At 45.8% G+C, this 15,933-nt stretch overlaps 1 protein-coding gene across 1 annotated transcript in view; it reads left to right on the plus strand.

The window, feature by feature from the left end:
- The window catches only part of DNAH8 (dynein axonemal heavy chain 8), a 343,175-nt gene that overhangs the window by 105,520 nt on the left and 221,722 nt on the right, over positions 1–15,933 (plus strand). Inside the window, 2 exon segments of the mRNA XM_059716994.1 lie at positions 5,287–5,483; positions 9,929–10,055. Coding sequence (XP_059572977.1) covers positions 5,287–5,483; positions 9,929–10,055 — 324 coding nt within the window.

Genomic DNA, 15,933 nt, shown 5'->3' on the forward strand with positions numbered 1-15,933 from the left:
AGGATTTCATTATTAATTATATCCCTAAAATGAACTTGTTGCAGTGCTATGGCCCTTTGTAGACACTGCATGTAAGACACATGATTAGTTGGCTAATTGCATCTTAAATAATTACCTGGCCACATACCCAAGCAATTAATGGTATCACAGAAAGGGAAACCAGCCAAAAATAATTAAACATTTTTTGTGTAATATATTTTGTCTGGTTTCTATAATACCTTAAATTGAATGTGTGGTGGGGTTAGGTCTGCACTGGGGTCTACAACTGGCCCCAGTGTGCTCCCTGACAGCTGATGACCAGCTGATCTTTTAGCTGGTTCCGGGATCCACACAGGGGCTAGTTTGAGCCCTGTGCAGTTCTGAACCAGCCAACAATTAGCCATATGTACATGGCAGGATGTGCAATTTTGGAACTAGGGATCAGATCCCATCATGCCTTTAAATGAGCATCTGTCAGCAGCCTATGTTATTAACAGTGTGATTGACTGAAAAATGGTACCAACTGTGGTCATGGCACTAGTTGTTGTTTGGAAGACTTCAGGCACCTGTTCCACCACAAGCTTTCTGCCCCATCTTCAAGAAATCAATTTTTTAAAATCTCATTTCTACATCTATAAAATGAAGAAAACATTATTTAACATATAAAGGTGTAAGAATGGATCCGTTAGATTGTGAGTTGGTCACATACCAAAGTGATGGGAGAAATATAAATATTTTAAAATAGGCTGTATTATGACATTTAATCATCAGGGGTTATACAGATTTAAGAAACAAATTAATATGTAGTAGGATGAGAAAATATAGAGGTTCATAGACTGTTGTCTTACTGAAAACATTTCTCATTCTTAAAGAAAATGGGAGAAAAATAGCATTGTCAAGAAAAATACTGGAATCACACTTTAAAATTGTTGAATAGTTGTTAGAGAAGCTTTATGTGCCAGTCTAGCACATACAGATATTGGAGATGCAATTTGTCTGTTAAGTGACAAGTTACAGTTTTGGGTTCTCAAACTACATGGTTTGTTGTAGTTGTATGTCTGCTTAGAAATGAGCTTTAAGTGGAATAACGCTTGATACGTATTGCAGATTAAGTACCCTATACTTTTTGATAGAGCATGTTTGCTTACATAAATATTTAAAACGTACTCATTTCATAATTGCAGCATTTTTAATATAAAATACAATACTGTACATAGCACCAACATTGTGCTGTGGTACACCTTCCTAAAAGAATGAAGACAAAGGCCCAGATTTAAATCAGTAAAGTGCCTAAATGGGACTTGTGTGGAATTGTGTGTCCAAGATACAAAAAATGATTGAGAGAAACTCTGCTTCACTGCCTTAAAAACCGCTTGGGTGCATATATCAGGCTTTAGTTTCTGTGACCACTTAGCAACCCTGCAGTCAGGCTTGCTAGATTTCTTACCTCCAAGCCATGTTGTATTCCAGATCAGAGCCTGAACGCTAATGCTAGGGACAGACATTACACATAAACTGGTTTAAGTGACCAGAAAATGGTTTGAACCTGAAACAGAACAGACATTTAGTGCACATCAACCAGTTTGAGCTCTGTTCTCTGCTCCAGTGAGCTGGGCTGCCCCCTCCCCTCTATTCTCTAGCCAGAGCAAGGGCCGGGTGTGGCCAGATGCTGGCCTACCATGGCCACTGAGGCAGATTCCTCCCTCTGTCTCTTCTCCACCCTCCCGCTCCATGCTGGTAAACCCTGGGGACTGCAGGTACTGTTTGCCAGCCGCAGCCACACCTCCATGGCTTGCCTGCAGCCAGGCAGGGATGGAGTTAATTCCTCCCTCTGTCTCCTCTCTCCAGTGGAACCCCCTCCGGGGTTTGGCTGCAGTCTCCATGGCTCAGGAGGGGATTAATTACACAGTGTGTCCGGAAGAGGGGGAGAAGGGGAGAGAGGCAAGCTAATCCCCTCTGTGTAGATCCAAGCCCTGCATCTGTGAGCCCAGAGCTAAGACCTGCAGGACCAGACTGAGAGGTGGGAAGTGTTAGCAAAGTTACAGACAGCTTCACCAAAGAATGCAGAGACTTCATACCTAAACAAAGCCTTTCTGAATGCCTGGCTGTAAGGAGACACTCTGCTCTCAGGATTAGTAAAACTAATTCTTGTCTTTTTAGTTTTATATTTTAAGTTAGACTAAGTTGTATATGCTGTGTTTTACTGGGTTGTATCTTATCTTGGATGAAGATTTTTGGTAGTTCCCTGTTGTATGCTTTGCAAATTGTTGTGTTCAATACATGCTTGCTTCAGAGAGAGGATTTTTTCCCATCCGCACTCAGTTTGGCAGCAGCTGCCCCCCTTCCCCCCAGGCTGGTAGCTGGCATCCTGTGTGTTGTGCTAGCCCTAGCTGGTGCCTCTCCACTCCAGGATGGCATCTCTTTTCCGTCCCCTTTGGCAGTGGCTGGCAGGCATGCTCTAGCTCCCTCCGGCTTCTGGCTTCAGCCACTGCAGGCACGTGCCTGCATTGCCTGGTTTAACAGAGAATGTCTGTCCAGTTATTAATCAGTTTAAACTGCGTAACTTAGACTAACCTGCAAAGAGTGAATCAATTCAGGCTTGGGCTTTTTGAATATTTGTCCCTAGCCTAAGGGTGTCTATATATGTGCTCTGGGGTGGAGGGGGGAGGGCACTTTAATTAGAATGGCTCTTAGAGCCACTGTAATTAAAGCACCTGCAGTGTCATATGTATTCAGTGTCCCATGCTGCAAAATGGCAGTGGGGGTGCTTTAACTAAAGAGCATTTGACGAGCTTTAGTTAGAACACCCCCATTGCCATTTTAAAGTGCAGGGACTCTGAATACACAGTAATTTTGGGTGTCTTCTGAAGATCTTAATCCCAGGATTGTCTGCACATTGGATTGTCTGCACCATTCGTTAGGTGGCTCAAAGTTATGCCACCCCAGAGCAGAATTGTCTCTGATCTGCACAACCCAGCTCCTGTTCCTTTAAGGTGTGGCTACTCCTCACAAATGTGCTGCTCAAGTTGAAGTCCTCTGGTATCCCAGGATGTAATGGCCCCTTCCCACCCTTCTGTTCTCTGGGCTCTCACCCTCCTAACTGCCTAGTGGAGCGGCCCAGGGACTAGAGCTGCAGCTTTTCTATTTCTCGCAACTTCCAGCCCCCTGATCCAGGAATGGTGGCCCAGGGTACTTTTCCTCACCAGTGCTGATCCTGTCTGGATGAGCGGCCACTGTTGGATACTGTGCCCCACCCCTTGCCAAGCCATGGGGAGCAGAGGAGAGTGTAGCTAGCCCCAGAGAGCCCCCAGACAAAGCTAGGCTCTGGCAAACCCCAAGCTTCAGCCCCATGGCTCCACTGGGGCCCTGCTCCTTGTACCCAATCCTCACACAGCACAGTGAGAGCTGTTGATTGCTGCTGCAGGGTGGGGGGCAGCCTACTGCCAGGGAAGCCACTACTCTGTGATACAGTGGCTGCAGGTGGATCCAGGCTACAGGCATAGAGTTCTGCTACTGCCCGCGTGGACATGAGTTGGCTGTAGGCAGGCTCTGCTCCCAGCTGCAAAGTGAAGCCAGTTTGTGGGGGAGCTGGCATACCTTGGCCAGCTATTTTACTATTGCAATGCTCCTTCTTCCCTTCTTCCTTCCCTTCCTCTGCACTGTAGCAGGCACAGCTGCCTGCTAATGAACTGCAGACCAGCTCTGGATCTGGATAGCAGGTACAGCCATCTTCAAGGGGAGCTGGGGTCAGCTCAATCATCCTGCCAGGCCTTGGTGCTCTAGGCCCCTCTAGTGCAGCTGATGTCATTCCTCACCCCCATGAAAATGGTTCCAGGGGCCAACTGCTAATTTAGTTTCATGAGAGTTGCTTTGGTTTTTATCTCCATCAGCTCCCACCCACCCTGCACCAAGCACAGCCTCAGCCTTCCCTGCTAGCTCAGGGGAGCTAGGCACTTGCCCTCCCAGCCTCAGCCTTAGAAGCATAGAGAGTCATAGATTAGTAGGGCTGGATGGGACCTCCTTGTGCTCCAGGCCCCTAGTGGCAAGTTGCAGCTGTGCAAGTGGGGGACAGTCAGAAATCTTTTCTAGACTAAAGATGTGACTGGTCCAAACTCCAAGCTAACACTAACTGATCAACACTTGTGCGGCTCACAGTGTAAGGGATAACAATGCCCTAAGTCCCCAGCAAAGCCTGACTCATTTCTTCGAGTATGTTCTGGAAAATGGCTAAATTGGACTAAATTTGGTTCAGTACGAATAACAGAAGCCATATAATAATAGATATGGGCTATTGCACAGTGTTGGAGAGTGAAGGTACCTTTTTACCCTGTATGTTGAAGCAGGCAACCATGCAGCCAATAATTCAAGTATCATGTAACCATGAAAAGAGCAAGCATGAGCCGTACTCTAGTCTGTGATGAGAGCAATCCTCCAGGTTAGGGATAGTTCTGGGTTTGGGTCCCTGCTCTCAAAACTGCTTATACATAGTTACTGGATAAATAAACAAACAACCCTAGTATCAGGGACTGGAACCAAAGCCTTCCCCCTCCAAACAGAATGCCCTTATCACTGCTAGAGAGTCCAGCTCCTTCTTGTTTATTCCCCTTCTGGCTCTGTCTCTTACATTCATTTTTGCATTGTGTCCTAGATTATCCCAACAAGAGGGATACCTATTCTGTGGCCTGCTGCATAGGGCACTCTCTTGGAAATCAAGAGAGATGGTTTTGAATTCTTTTAGAGGTATAACCCACCTCTCCCACTCCCTGGGTGTACGCTGTAACCCCCTAAGTTATTATGCAGAAGGTTGACCTTCTGTCTGGTTTGGATTTCGAGGGTATAGAAGCACCTAACTCAAGACTAAGTTAAATGCCTTAAGTCTGTAGAAAGACATCACTTCAAAACCACCCCTATGCTCAGTATTTCCTGTTGGCTATCTCAAGGTTCCTCTCTGTTCAGTGCCTAAGATTGCCTTTTTGGGGGTGCTTTACTCTCCCCATTCCCTGTGTACGAGATCTAGCCAAAAGTCCCTGAAACTTCTAAAATGTTAATGGAAAACAGGTATATGGGAAGCAGGAAAAAGGGTTGTAACTTCACTAGCTGTAATAAAGTTAGTCCATGTGTTGGCATTTCCAGATATTTTGCTTGACAGTGTTTTATGGTGTAAGTATGCTTAAACTGACGGCTGCTGTTTTGATGACATTGATTGAAGTTATGTATCTTTTGTTACGTATATTTTTGGGGGGAAATGTTGAAATGGGTTTAATGATTTTTTTTTAATTTATCAATTTGTTTGGTTTTTTTTAACAGAAGCAGCTGAAGAGTCTGGTCCTGTAAGAAAACTAAGAAATTTTTATCCAGGTGTTGCAGAACACAAAGATGTTTCCAAATTAGTTGTTCTCCTCTCAAGTTCTGTGAATTCTGTAAGGAAGGCAACCAGTGAAGCACTGCAGGACTTCCAGAAATATAAAGTGTTGTGGACAGAAGACAGAGATGCTAAAGTTCAGGTAAATTTAATGATGAGCACTGCTGCAGGAGTAACCTTTATAAATTGCTCCTTCTTTGAAATTAAAAGATACTGAGGAAAAGGATGTAAAAGATAATTAACATCTGAAATATTACTTTAACCTGAGAGTAACAATAAAAGCTGCTATATTTCCTAACTATGAGCAGTTGTACACTGTTGACAGAAAGATGACTTAATGGCTTTTGAAAATTCCCCAGTTATGTATTGGGCGATTCTGTGCTACAATTTTAGATCTTTATAATATTCAGTACTAAGCAATACTAAAATGGAAATATACTTCAGCCTGGTATTTGCTTTTATTATCACATTTTCTAAGTAAAATAGAAAATATCTTAAATACCACACAAATTTAACTACTATGTGGAGTATTTAGTGCCTTTATTTTTCTTGATGAAATAATATTTCGTAAGAACATTCCTTGGAAAAAGACAAAAGTGTGATGGTTAGAGGGAGAGAGACTAATAGGACTGAACTGCTATTTCTTCTTTGTGTACTGTAAATCTTGGTATATATTTTGAAATCCAGATGCTTCCAAATCTATTCAGAGAGAGTTCTCAGAATCATACCATTCAGGATCTGAATGTACCCTACATAAATTGTCATTCAGTTCTTCCTCGCCTCTATCAGTGTATCATCAGGTGCTGTAGTCCCCACACTTAATCTTTTATTTGGCTTTCTTTTTAAAACCTCTAAAATGACCATTTGTACATAATTACTTTTTCTTGTCTTAGTTTTTCTAAGTACATTGCAATGAGTAAGTTCCATTTTGTTGCAAACTCTGTACAGTTGTCTTTTGGTTCTGTTATGTGCTATGCTTGTTTACCCAATTTTTTGGTTCAGGTTTTTTTTTTTTTTCATATTGTTGGAAGAAATCATGTAGTCCAGGACTTGTGGCCTGTAGGCATCATGTGGCCCATGAGGGGGTAAATTACAGCCTTTGGGCTCCTGCTCAGTTGCTGCTCCCCCACATTGATCTGACTGCAGCAGCAACTTCTGTCAGGGCCTTCTGTCCTTCTGGCTTCCCTTTCCTACCCTTGCCCCAGGGGGTTGAGTGGTACAGTGTGGTACAACCTGCAGTGTCAGGGTAGCTTGTGGCTGGAGTGCCACTCCTCACAGTGCAGTGAGGGACCCCAAAGCCAGGGAGCTGAGGGTGAGGTGGGCCACACAGCAGGGTAGCATGTGGTGCCGCAGGGAGGAAATGCTCAGGTATGTGGTGCAGCAGGGAAGCACTGGGGCATGTAGTGCAGCAGTGTGGGGGTGCAGTATAGTGTGGGGGGGTTGTGCCGAGACATGTGATGAAGTGGGGGGGGAGGGGGAGGGAGGCAGGATATGTGGTCCTAGGGGCCTGTGGCCCCCCAACCACTTAGAAATTGGATAATGCTGATTTAGTCTGACTTTCTTTATAACAGTTCATAGAACCTTATTTAGTGTGTCAGCCTTGTTAGCTCTCCTAACTAAACACTCACCAAGCTGCAGTTGTGGGTCCCAGTGACCCAGAACCATATAATCTTAAGCTTTCTTAGTCAAAGCATGCTGCTGTACTGTCTTTTCTCTGATTTCTCACTCATTTTCTCCTGTCACATTCTGACTGTTACTCCTTCAAAGAAAAGAGGCCAAAAGCCCAACTTTCCCAAGGCCCCAGGAGCAGTGCTGATCGCTCATATTTTCTGGTAGCTTACCATATCCTTTCCCCAAACTCTCTTCTAGTGGGCATTTTAGCTGCATCATTTAAATCTTCAGGGGCATGTGCTAGCTGTAGCAGGAACACATGCAGACTTTGCATGCAGTTCCAACAGATGTTCTCCCAGATCCTGATGTACACCCCTTATGTACTTATAGGCAGCCACCAGGTCCCCCCTGAGTCTGCGCTTTTCCAGGCTGAAGAGTCCTATGGCTCTCAGCCTCTCTTCATAAGGCCTGTTCTCTTGCCCTCTGATCATGCATGTGGCTCTCCTCTGGGGTCTCTCAAGCTTCTCCACATCCTTCTTGAATTACGGAGCCCAGAACTGGATGCAGAGTTTGGTTTGCTTTACCAGCTGCAACATCGCATTGGTGGCTCATGTTCATCTTGTGGTCAGTCACGACCCCCAAGTCTCTTTCAGCAGTGGTGCTAGCAAGCATAGCACTGCAGAGCCTATAAGTATGCTGCAGGTTTTTTTTCTCCAAGGTATAATACTTTACACTTATCAGTATTAAACATCATCAAGTTTGTATCCACCCACTTTGTAGGTTTATCCAAGTCAGCCTGGATCATTAGCCTGTCCTCGGGTTTAGTGTCATCGGCGAACTTAGCCAGTGCACTTCTGACACCGATGTCCACATCATTGATAAAGATATTAAAGAGAGCCAGTCCCAGGGCAGAGCCTTGGGGGATGCCACTGGTAGCGAATCAACATGGTGCCCCATGACCATCAACCACTACTCTATGGGTCTGACCTCGGAGCCCATTTCCCAGCCATTGGACTGTGGTGTAGCCACAGTTGGCCAATTTTTCCATGAGGAGGTTGTGGGACACCAGATCAAAGGCTTTTTTTAAAGTCCAAATATATGACGTCAGTCTCTTCTCCCTTCAATCCCAATCCACTTCAGAAAAGTAAGAGCGAGTGGTTCTTCAAGCTTCAGCCAACCTGCTCTCCATAGATATGTCCATCTGAATTACATGACTTTTAGTGTTTAACAACCCACTGTTCTGTGCTGGGATGCACTGTACCCTGATTGCTAATGGCTGTCTCCATTTCTGCTGGTATTCCACGAGTTAATTAAGTCAAATAGAATGCAAACGTTAGATATGCATTGCTTCTCATCCCGCTATCAATCCTTGCTTACTTGTTCTCCATTTCCTTGTAAATGTCTGTTTCTTTGGTTCCCATGTAGTTGGGCTTACATAATATCCTCTCCCCTGAGGCTAAGGGAATCTGGCATTTCCGGCTTGCTTGAAGCAGGAGCCTTGGATTGGTGGTCCACACTCTGTCTGTGCCAAGTCATGTCTGCTTACATATGTGACCTGGCAGGATAAAAAAAAAAAGAGAAGCTTTTTCTAAAACAAAATGAGATTTTAAGGGGGAGCAAGGCAGATTTCTGACCAGCTTCCAATTGGTCAATATAGTTGAAAATTGTGGCCAGAGGTGCCCCTGAGAATCATTGCAGAAGGCTTTTTTTTTTTTTATGAGGCGCATTCTGCAGTGTAGAACAAGACTCGTCAATTCACTTTTCTAGTTGTTTGTACTATTAATTATGTCCTCACAATAACAGGACTCTATAGATGCTGCTATAGAGGTCTGTTGCCTATAATTGAAATTCTTTGAGACCAGTGTCTCTGAATATTTATATTATCCACTCATTCCCCTAATTGCTCGGAGTTCCAAGTTAAGTTTGTGCTTTCAGGCTCAAAAGAAATAACTAACATGTGGAGAGCAGCTCTTCTTTTAAATAATTTTGGCTCTGGATATTGGGTCCCAGGAGGAGGCCATCCAGGGACACATTTCACAGTTGTAGCTATACAAAGACAACACTTTTATTTATGAGTGAGCAATTTCTTTTTCACTAAGCAGCACTTTGGTCACTCATGCTTAAGTATTCTTATTTGGAAAGTGAAGCCAAGGAGAAGCAGAAAGGCAGTTACATGAATATCCTTTTTGAAGGAAAGCAGATTTTGTATGTATGCCCCAGAAAATTAACTCTTATATTTTTAAATTTTAAGGTATGAATTATACTTAAGATTAGGCACTTTCCTAGAGTAGACTGAGGAGGAGTATTACCAGGAAATACAGTTAAAGGAGTGTGGGTTTCTTTCCGAAAACAGTTGGGCCTTTTTTGTAGTCAGTCCTGAGTTGTCTGTCCCTGTTATCCTAGAATTCATTAATTTTTTGCCCAACTCATATTCTTAATATGCTCTTCTGCTCATTGCCACTTTTATACATCTTATTTAAAAAAACTGAGACACAAATGTCATGTGTATTGACTATTAGTTGAGGAAGAAAACAAAGCCAATCTCAGACAAGAAAAAAAATATCAGATCATGAATGTGCACAGTAGAACAGTAATTAAGATATAGTTGTTTTGATAGTTTGAGGGCCAAATTTTCAAAGGCCTGTGCAATGAGTGACATTACCTGGGGAAACACTCTGTTTGCATGCACATATTGATATTCATACATGGGATTGCTCAGTGTTCCTGTATAATTGTAGGCTATGTGTTCATGCAACTATGTATGTATTTGAAGTAGCTCATCTGTTTTGTGTGGTTCCCAACATTTGGCCTTCCACATTTACATAAAAAATGTATATTAAGTTATAAGTGTTATAATTTAATTGTATTGAGTTGTACTGTGTTATAAGTACATTAAGGTATAAGTGTATAACCAGCCATTGCCATTTTACCAATGAAGTAGAAATACTGTTTAATAATAGTTCTAATTTCATGCAGGAATTTCTGGCTAGCAATCCTTCTCTGACTGAAATCAGAGCTGAAATTCTTCATTATGCTACTTTTGAGCAAGAGATTGAGGATTTAAAACCTACTATTCTTGTAGGTCCAATTGAATTGCAGACAGGTATGAGTATTCCTTTTTCCTTTTACATAATGTAAAGGTAATATATGAATATAATCCTTATATCCTAAGTCATCTGATTTATTGTATAAAATGAAGTTTATTGATTAATGTGTGCAATGATTGTAATTAGCGGTCATACAGGAATGGGAATTCTTAGAAATCTTTTTATTATTGTATCTATGTTTGCTTCTTCCCACTTTTAGATACTTTTATAGTCTAATGCAGTGTATGAGGCAGACTGACTCGGGCTAAGTATAGACGTTCAAAAAGCCCGAGGTGGAACCAGTTTAAGTTTTTTGCACTTTATTCTAAACACCCTAGGTTAGACAGGGAATGAACAGAACAGACGTTCACCCTTCAGTGGGAGTGGGCACGTAGCCTGTCTGCATTGGCCAAGGCCAGCAGGTTGAGAGCAATTTCGCATCCTGCCTCTTGCACCTAAGCAAGGAGACTCAGGAGTTGCGGTATGTCCTGCTGGTCACTCTGCATGACTCTCATCAGAGTCTGCAGCACATTACACATACCCACTTGGACCTGATATAGCAGTGGGTCACTATGGCATGCACCTTCATGCCTGTAAGCCAGCAGCCAGCTGTCCCAGTCAGGGCCACTTACTGTACACTGTGCCCAAGAAGTGTCCTGGACTAGGCCACTGACTTTCACGTGGCATATAAGGACAAGGTCACCCAGATTGCCATGGTTGCTGGCGTGCTGTGGCACCACATCCAGACCATAAATTGCCAGTACTGGGCCTGCACTACCAGCAGCAACTTATGGAAACAGATTGTCCTGGGCACCTGGGATACTGGACAGTGGGTCAAAACCTTCCATATGTGCCAGGTCACCTTCATGGATATCATTGTCCAGGTGGATCCTACAACACGCACCAAGACATTGGCATGTGGCAGTCCTTCACTTCAGGGAATTGGGTGGTCATTGCTGCCATGAAGCTGGCCCCCTGCCTCCCCAGCAGTTATTGCCACATCATCAGCCAGTTTGGCATGGGCAAGACTATGGTTACAGAGGCCATTCAGGAGGTGTACCTGGTCATCTAGGATATCTTGATCAGCTGCTTCATCTGCCTCATCAACCCACAGGAGGTGGTTGCCAGTTTCTGTCAGTGGGCTTTCCCAACTGCGTGGGGGGTGTGGATGGCACCCACATCCCCATCCTCTGCCTGGCCCAAGGTGCCCAGGTGTTAGTCAGTTGCAAGGGCTACTTCTTTGTCATCCTGCATGGTATTGTCGACCACCAGGGCTGCTTCACTCAAATCTTTGCTGGCTGAGCAGGGAATGCCCATGGTGTCTACATTTTCCACAGCTCCCTGCTCCCTAGGCTGATGGAGAGTGGGTGCTATACTCCTGGGGTCCCTGATTTCATCATTGACAATATCATGATCTCCCCATCACCATCATCGTCAGGGACTCGGCTTACCACCTCATGTCCTGGCTGATGGAGCCGTATGTAGGACAGCTGGACCCCCAGAAGGAGAACTTCAACTGCTGCCTGAACAAGCCCTGCATGATGGTGGAGTGCTCCTTCAGCCACCTCAAGGCATGCTGGCGGAGTCTTAGTGCACACCTAGAGGTGAATGAGGAGAACGTGATATGACTCATTGCATGTGTCCTCCACAACATCTGCAAGACCAGGGGATAGGTCTTCCATGAAGGCTGGGCCGAGAAGGCTTGGTGTGCAGAATGGGCATGACAGCATAGGGATGGGGGGAGATGGCAAGCCCCCCTGCTGATCTTGGGGACTCCATCCACACACAGCAGCAGGCAGTCTGGATCCATGAAGCCCTGGCCAACTACATTCTTACCCTGGAGGACCAGGAGCCTTCCCTGGATGAGTAGAGCCAGAGGCTGGAGACCTTTGAATGCCTGTGCCTTGGCACTGGACTCTGGGTCTCCTGTCCCAAGCTCCTCTGGCCCTGCATTCTGGGCAGCACTGCCCACAACCCAGGCTGCCTGGGCACTGTTCACCTTTCCCTTCCTCCTCTGCCCCTCCAGGGGCACACACCAGAGCACAGAAGAATGCGGAGCGAGGAAGAGACATGCCTTAGTTTTTAATAAAATGTTGCAGCTGCTAAGCTTTCCCTGTGTTTAATAAATAAAACTTGTTGAACAGTGCCCAGGTCTCTCTTCCCAATTAACACAAATCAGCAAACCTTTGGAGAGGGCAGGGAGTTTGAGAAAGGGGCAAAAGAACCCAGAAGGGGCAGTTAGAACAGGTGTTACGAGATTTGCCCCTTACTTTGGGGTGCACTCATTTATTAGGGACACGTTTCTAGGGTCTTGGTAATTCTATCAATGTGCTGCTTGTGTTACTTGTGTTTCTATATGGAGCTGTATATCTCCCTTCTGCAAGTACTGACCCCCCAACGGAGCTATCTTGCAGTAGTCAGTTTCAATGGGGCTGGGTTCCTCCAGTCACCAAATCAGTCATACGCACACAGATTAACATGACGTGCCTTACCCGGCCGGGTAGATCAGCATGGACAGGGTGACACCCTCATATGCCAAGAATCAGTTCATCAGAGCAACAGTAAACTGCAGTCAGACACAAGCACACAGGTAAACAGAATCCCTCTGAATCCAGCTAAGTGTCCAGCTGATACCCTCATGGGCCAGCATTCAGTTCATAAGAGCACGTCTGAGTCAAACTGGGTCAATCAGCCTGTACAAGCTGATCCCCTTATGTGTTTCAAACTCAGCACGTCCCAATCTTTGGCCTCTTGATGAGCAGACCCCACAGTATTTTTGGGCTGCACAGGGATCTTTAGCTTAGGTAAAAGAAGCGTTGCTGCAGAGCACGTGAGGAAGGAGAAGCAGAGAAGGAAAAATATACCCAGTTTTACTATAAAAGTTATTTATTGCTAAGTATATGAAATATATAATGGTACGAGTAGTAATAGACATGCAAAGGAAAAAAAAATACAAACAATTACAATATTACCTGGTTTCATTAAGTATTTGGGGAAACTTAGCTCAAGCTTAAATAGTACAGTTCAGGTTCAGAAATTTATGCCTAGAGAGAAAAGAGAGAGAGAGCACTGGGATCTCACCAGTCCAAGGTACTCGGGTTGCAAAGCTGACAGGTAAAGTTCGTAGCACAGTCCTTGAAGGGAGACAATATGTTTCCTCCAGCCTCTCGAGAAGAACAGTGGATGGTATCAGAGAGATTTTTTTCTTCTTGAAGCACACACACACTTTGCTGCTTTTTTTACAGATTTTTATACCCTCAGTTCAGCTTCTTCAAAGCATTCTCAATAGTGTAAATCATTGTCTTTTCTATTGACAAGGGGTTATCTGGTTTGGAATATCTCAAGAAACTGATTGATAATCAGGAAACACATAAGGTTAGTGAGTAACCAGATACTTGGGAGCCAGCTTGAAATTCCTATGGATAGCAGATATACCGATGGGATATCTCATGGTTTCTTCAGAAACAATAGATAGCTTGCAGCATAAGGGTTTTGGATTTTCACTTGTTCTGAACAAACTTCAGCTTAGCATGACTTTTCCAGATCTTACTATAGTCTTTTAACAGACTTAAGGCAATTATCGGAGTGTTTATAACCTTTGGGCAGGAGGACTTCCACCAGTCGTCCCGGGAAAAGTATGACAACACTTGTGGTCAGGGCTCCAACGGGCTGGACGCTGGGATGAACCCTCTACTATTGTTCAAATGTTGCCCATACCCCCTCTGACTCAGTCTCTTTGCCTCAGCATTCCCTAACCTGGCAACTGAGTTTTAGTCCATCAAGTTTAAATAGGCCTCCCATAGTGGGACCGGGGAATGCACGGCCCGAGTTGCCTATTAAACCTAGAGATGCGTGTGTGTCTGAGGGGGGAAAAGTCCTTTGTAAATCCAGATTAGAACTGGTCCAATAAATGCTGAGCTGGGTGTGTAAATGTGGGTTGATTAGCATTTGGAGCATAGATTCCCCATCATGCAGTGCTCCTCTGCTTCTCTGATCCCAGAATTCACTGCAGTCTCTGCTTCAGGCTTTCTGTTCTCCATCTCCCATGTAAATGAGTGGTCATCTGGTTCCATCTCGGATGCAAATGAGACCTAGGGCAGTTGTTTCACTCTTGTCACCCTTATCTGGAGGGTTTTAGGTGCGTCACCCACTGCATCTTAATCAGTTTCGTTTAGGTGGGGGTGGGGTGGGGGGGATTCCTTGTGAGTCAGACAGCCTGTGTCCTGTGCCACGGTTCCCCTGGAACACACAGCTGAGAGGTAACACAGGAAGGGGTTTGGGGGAATGCCTCCGGGACTGAACTCAAGAAACACAAAACCCTGAAGGGGAGGCACAGGGTACAGGGGCTTTTCACTTGGCACAATACTCCCTGAACTCAGAAGTGAAGACCATAGACTTCCCCATGTAGGAGCTGGACAGGTGGGTGATCCCAAACCCACTGTCTGCTTGAGAGGGCTGTGGGGTGGAACCAGGGGTGGGAGGTGGCTTCTGAGCTAGCGGGGAAAGAGATAGTGGGGCAGGAGGCATTGTCTCAGCAGGTGCCATGGATTCCTGGCTCTTCCTCACTGGACCCCAGGGGGCCCATGTCATGCAGCAGGCCGGAGCACAGGGCTGCCTATCCCCACCAAAACTGTGTTGCCTTCCCCACAGCAGGGCTTGGGTCAGGAAGGGGACTGCAGGGAGCAAAGGAACTAACCCCCAGATTCCCCAGCTGGTAGGTGAATGAGCTGGGGCAGTGGGCTGTTCTGCCAGACACTGTCCCAGTGACAGCCTGGCTCAGTGGGCTGCACTCTTCCCCCAGTTCTGAGTACTTCTGTATCCCTTCAGGACTGACCTGGAACTGCTTGGGGGTCCTGTGCACATGGGGTGACCACCAGTATTGGGGGAGGCTGATTGGGTGTGAGAGTGGGGTTATGTCCCTGATGGCACTGGCGCCCCTCCTGTGTGCCATGCTTCTTGCTTATGGCCCTGTGCAAGGGGAAGTCAAGGTCTAGGTTCAGGTGCACCTCATTTCCCACATCCTGTGATGATGTGGAGATTAGCACCAATGGGACAGACTCCTTGTGAGTTGGCTCCACCAGCTGTGCTGTTGCTCTGTTGCCCCTGGGGACCTGCTCTTGGGCACTCAGTTGTCCTGCCGTCCTGGCAGAGTCCCAACTGGTGACTCCTCCTGCCCCTGAGCAGTGTTGTATGTGTGCATGGTCTCAGCAGCCCTGTCCTTGTTGAGAGAGCAGGACAGCACCTCAGAATGGCATGGTCTCCCTCCAGGCCCTGGATCTTTCATTGGTGTCATCTGTGTGGTTATACTGACATGGTCTTGGCACTGCTTCCAGTCCCTGTTGTGGCCCCACTCCTGCATCTGCTAGGTGATGCACTTGAAGACATCCCAGTTGCATTATACTTTCTGAAGCTGGTGCTGGATCTCCTCCTCATCCCAGATGGTGACGAGATTCCTCATCTTCCCATAATCCCAGTTGTGTGCCCAGTGTTGCGTAGTGGAGGAGGAAGGGATGGGATGATTCATGGTTTGCGGTGGTACCTGTGGGATCTCAGCATCTGTGGGTGGGTGAGGGTCTGGCTGCAAGGGGGTGGATGGAAGGCTGGAAGGGCAAAAGGGTGGAAGTAGCAGAGGATGTGCAAAGGTGTGGGTCCTGGTGTGTGGCTCTCCCTCTCATTGTAGCCGGGTGTGGCCCCTGCTCCCACGTAACTGGGGCTCCCTTGGTCAGGCAATCCCCGCAACTTCAAACATTTTGGGGGCTTTAAGCAGACACCCCATGATTCTGGCAACGCTGTATGCCCTGGCCTGGAAATTTCCATTGACCTTTACCTGCAAGACAGAGGCAGCTTGCCATGCCCCACCGAAGGTTCCAGGAGCTTCTGCTTGCTTGCCCCAGT

Source organism: Alligator mississippiensis, chromosome 1 (assembly GCF_030867095.1).
Source record: "Alligator mississippiensis isolate rAllMis1 chromosome 1, rAllMis1, whole genome shotgun sequence".
Taxonomy (NCBI): domain Eukaryota; kingdom Metazoa; phylum Chordata; order Crocodylia; family Alligatoridae; genus Alligator; species Alligator mississippiensis.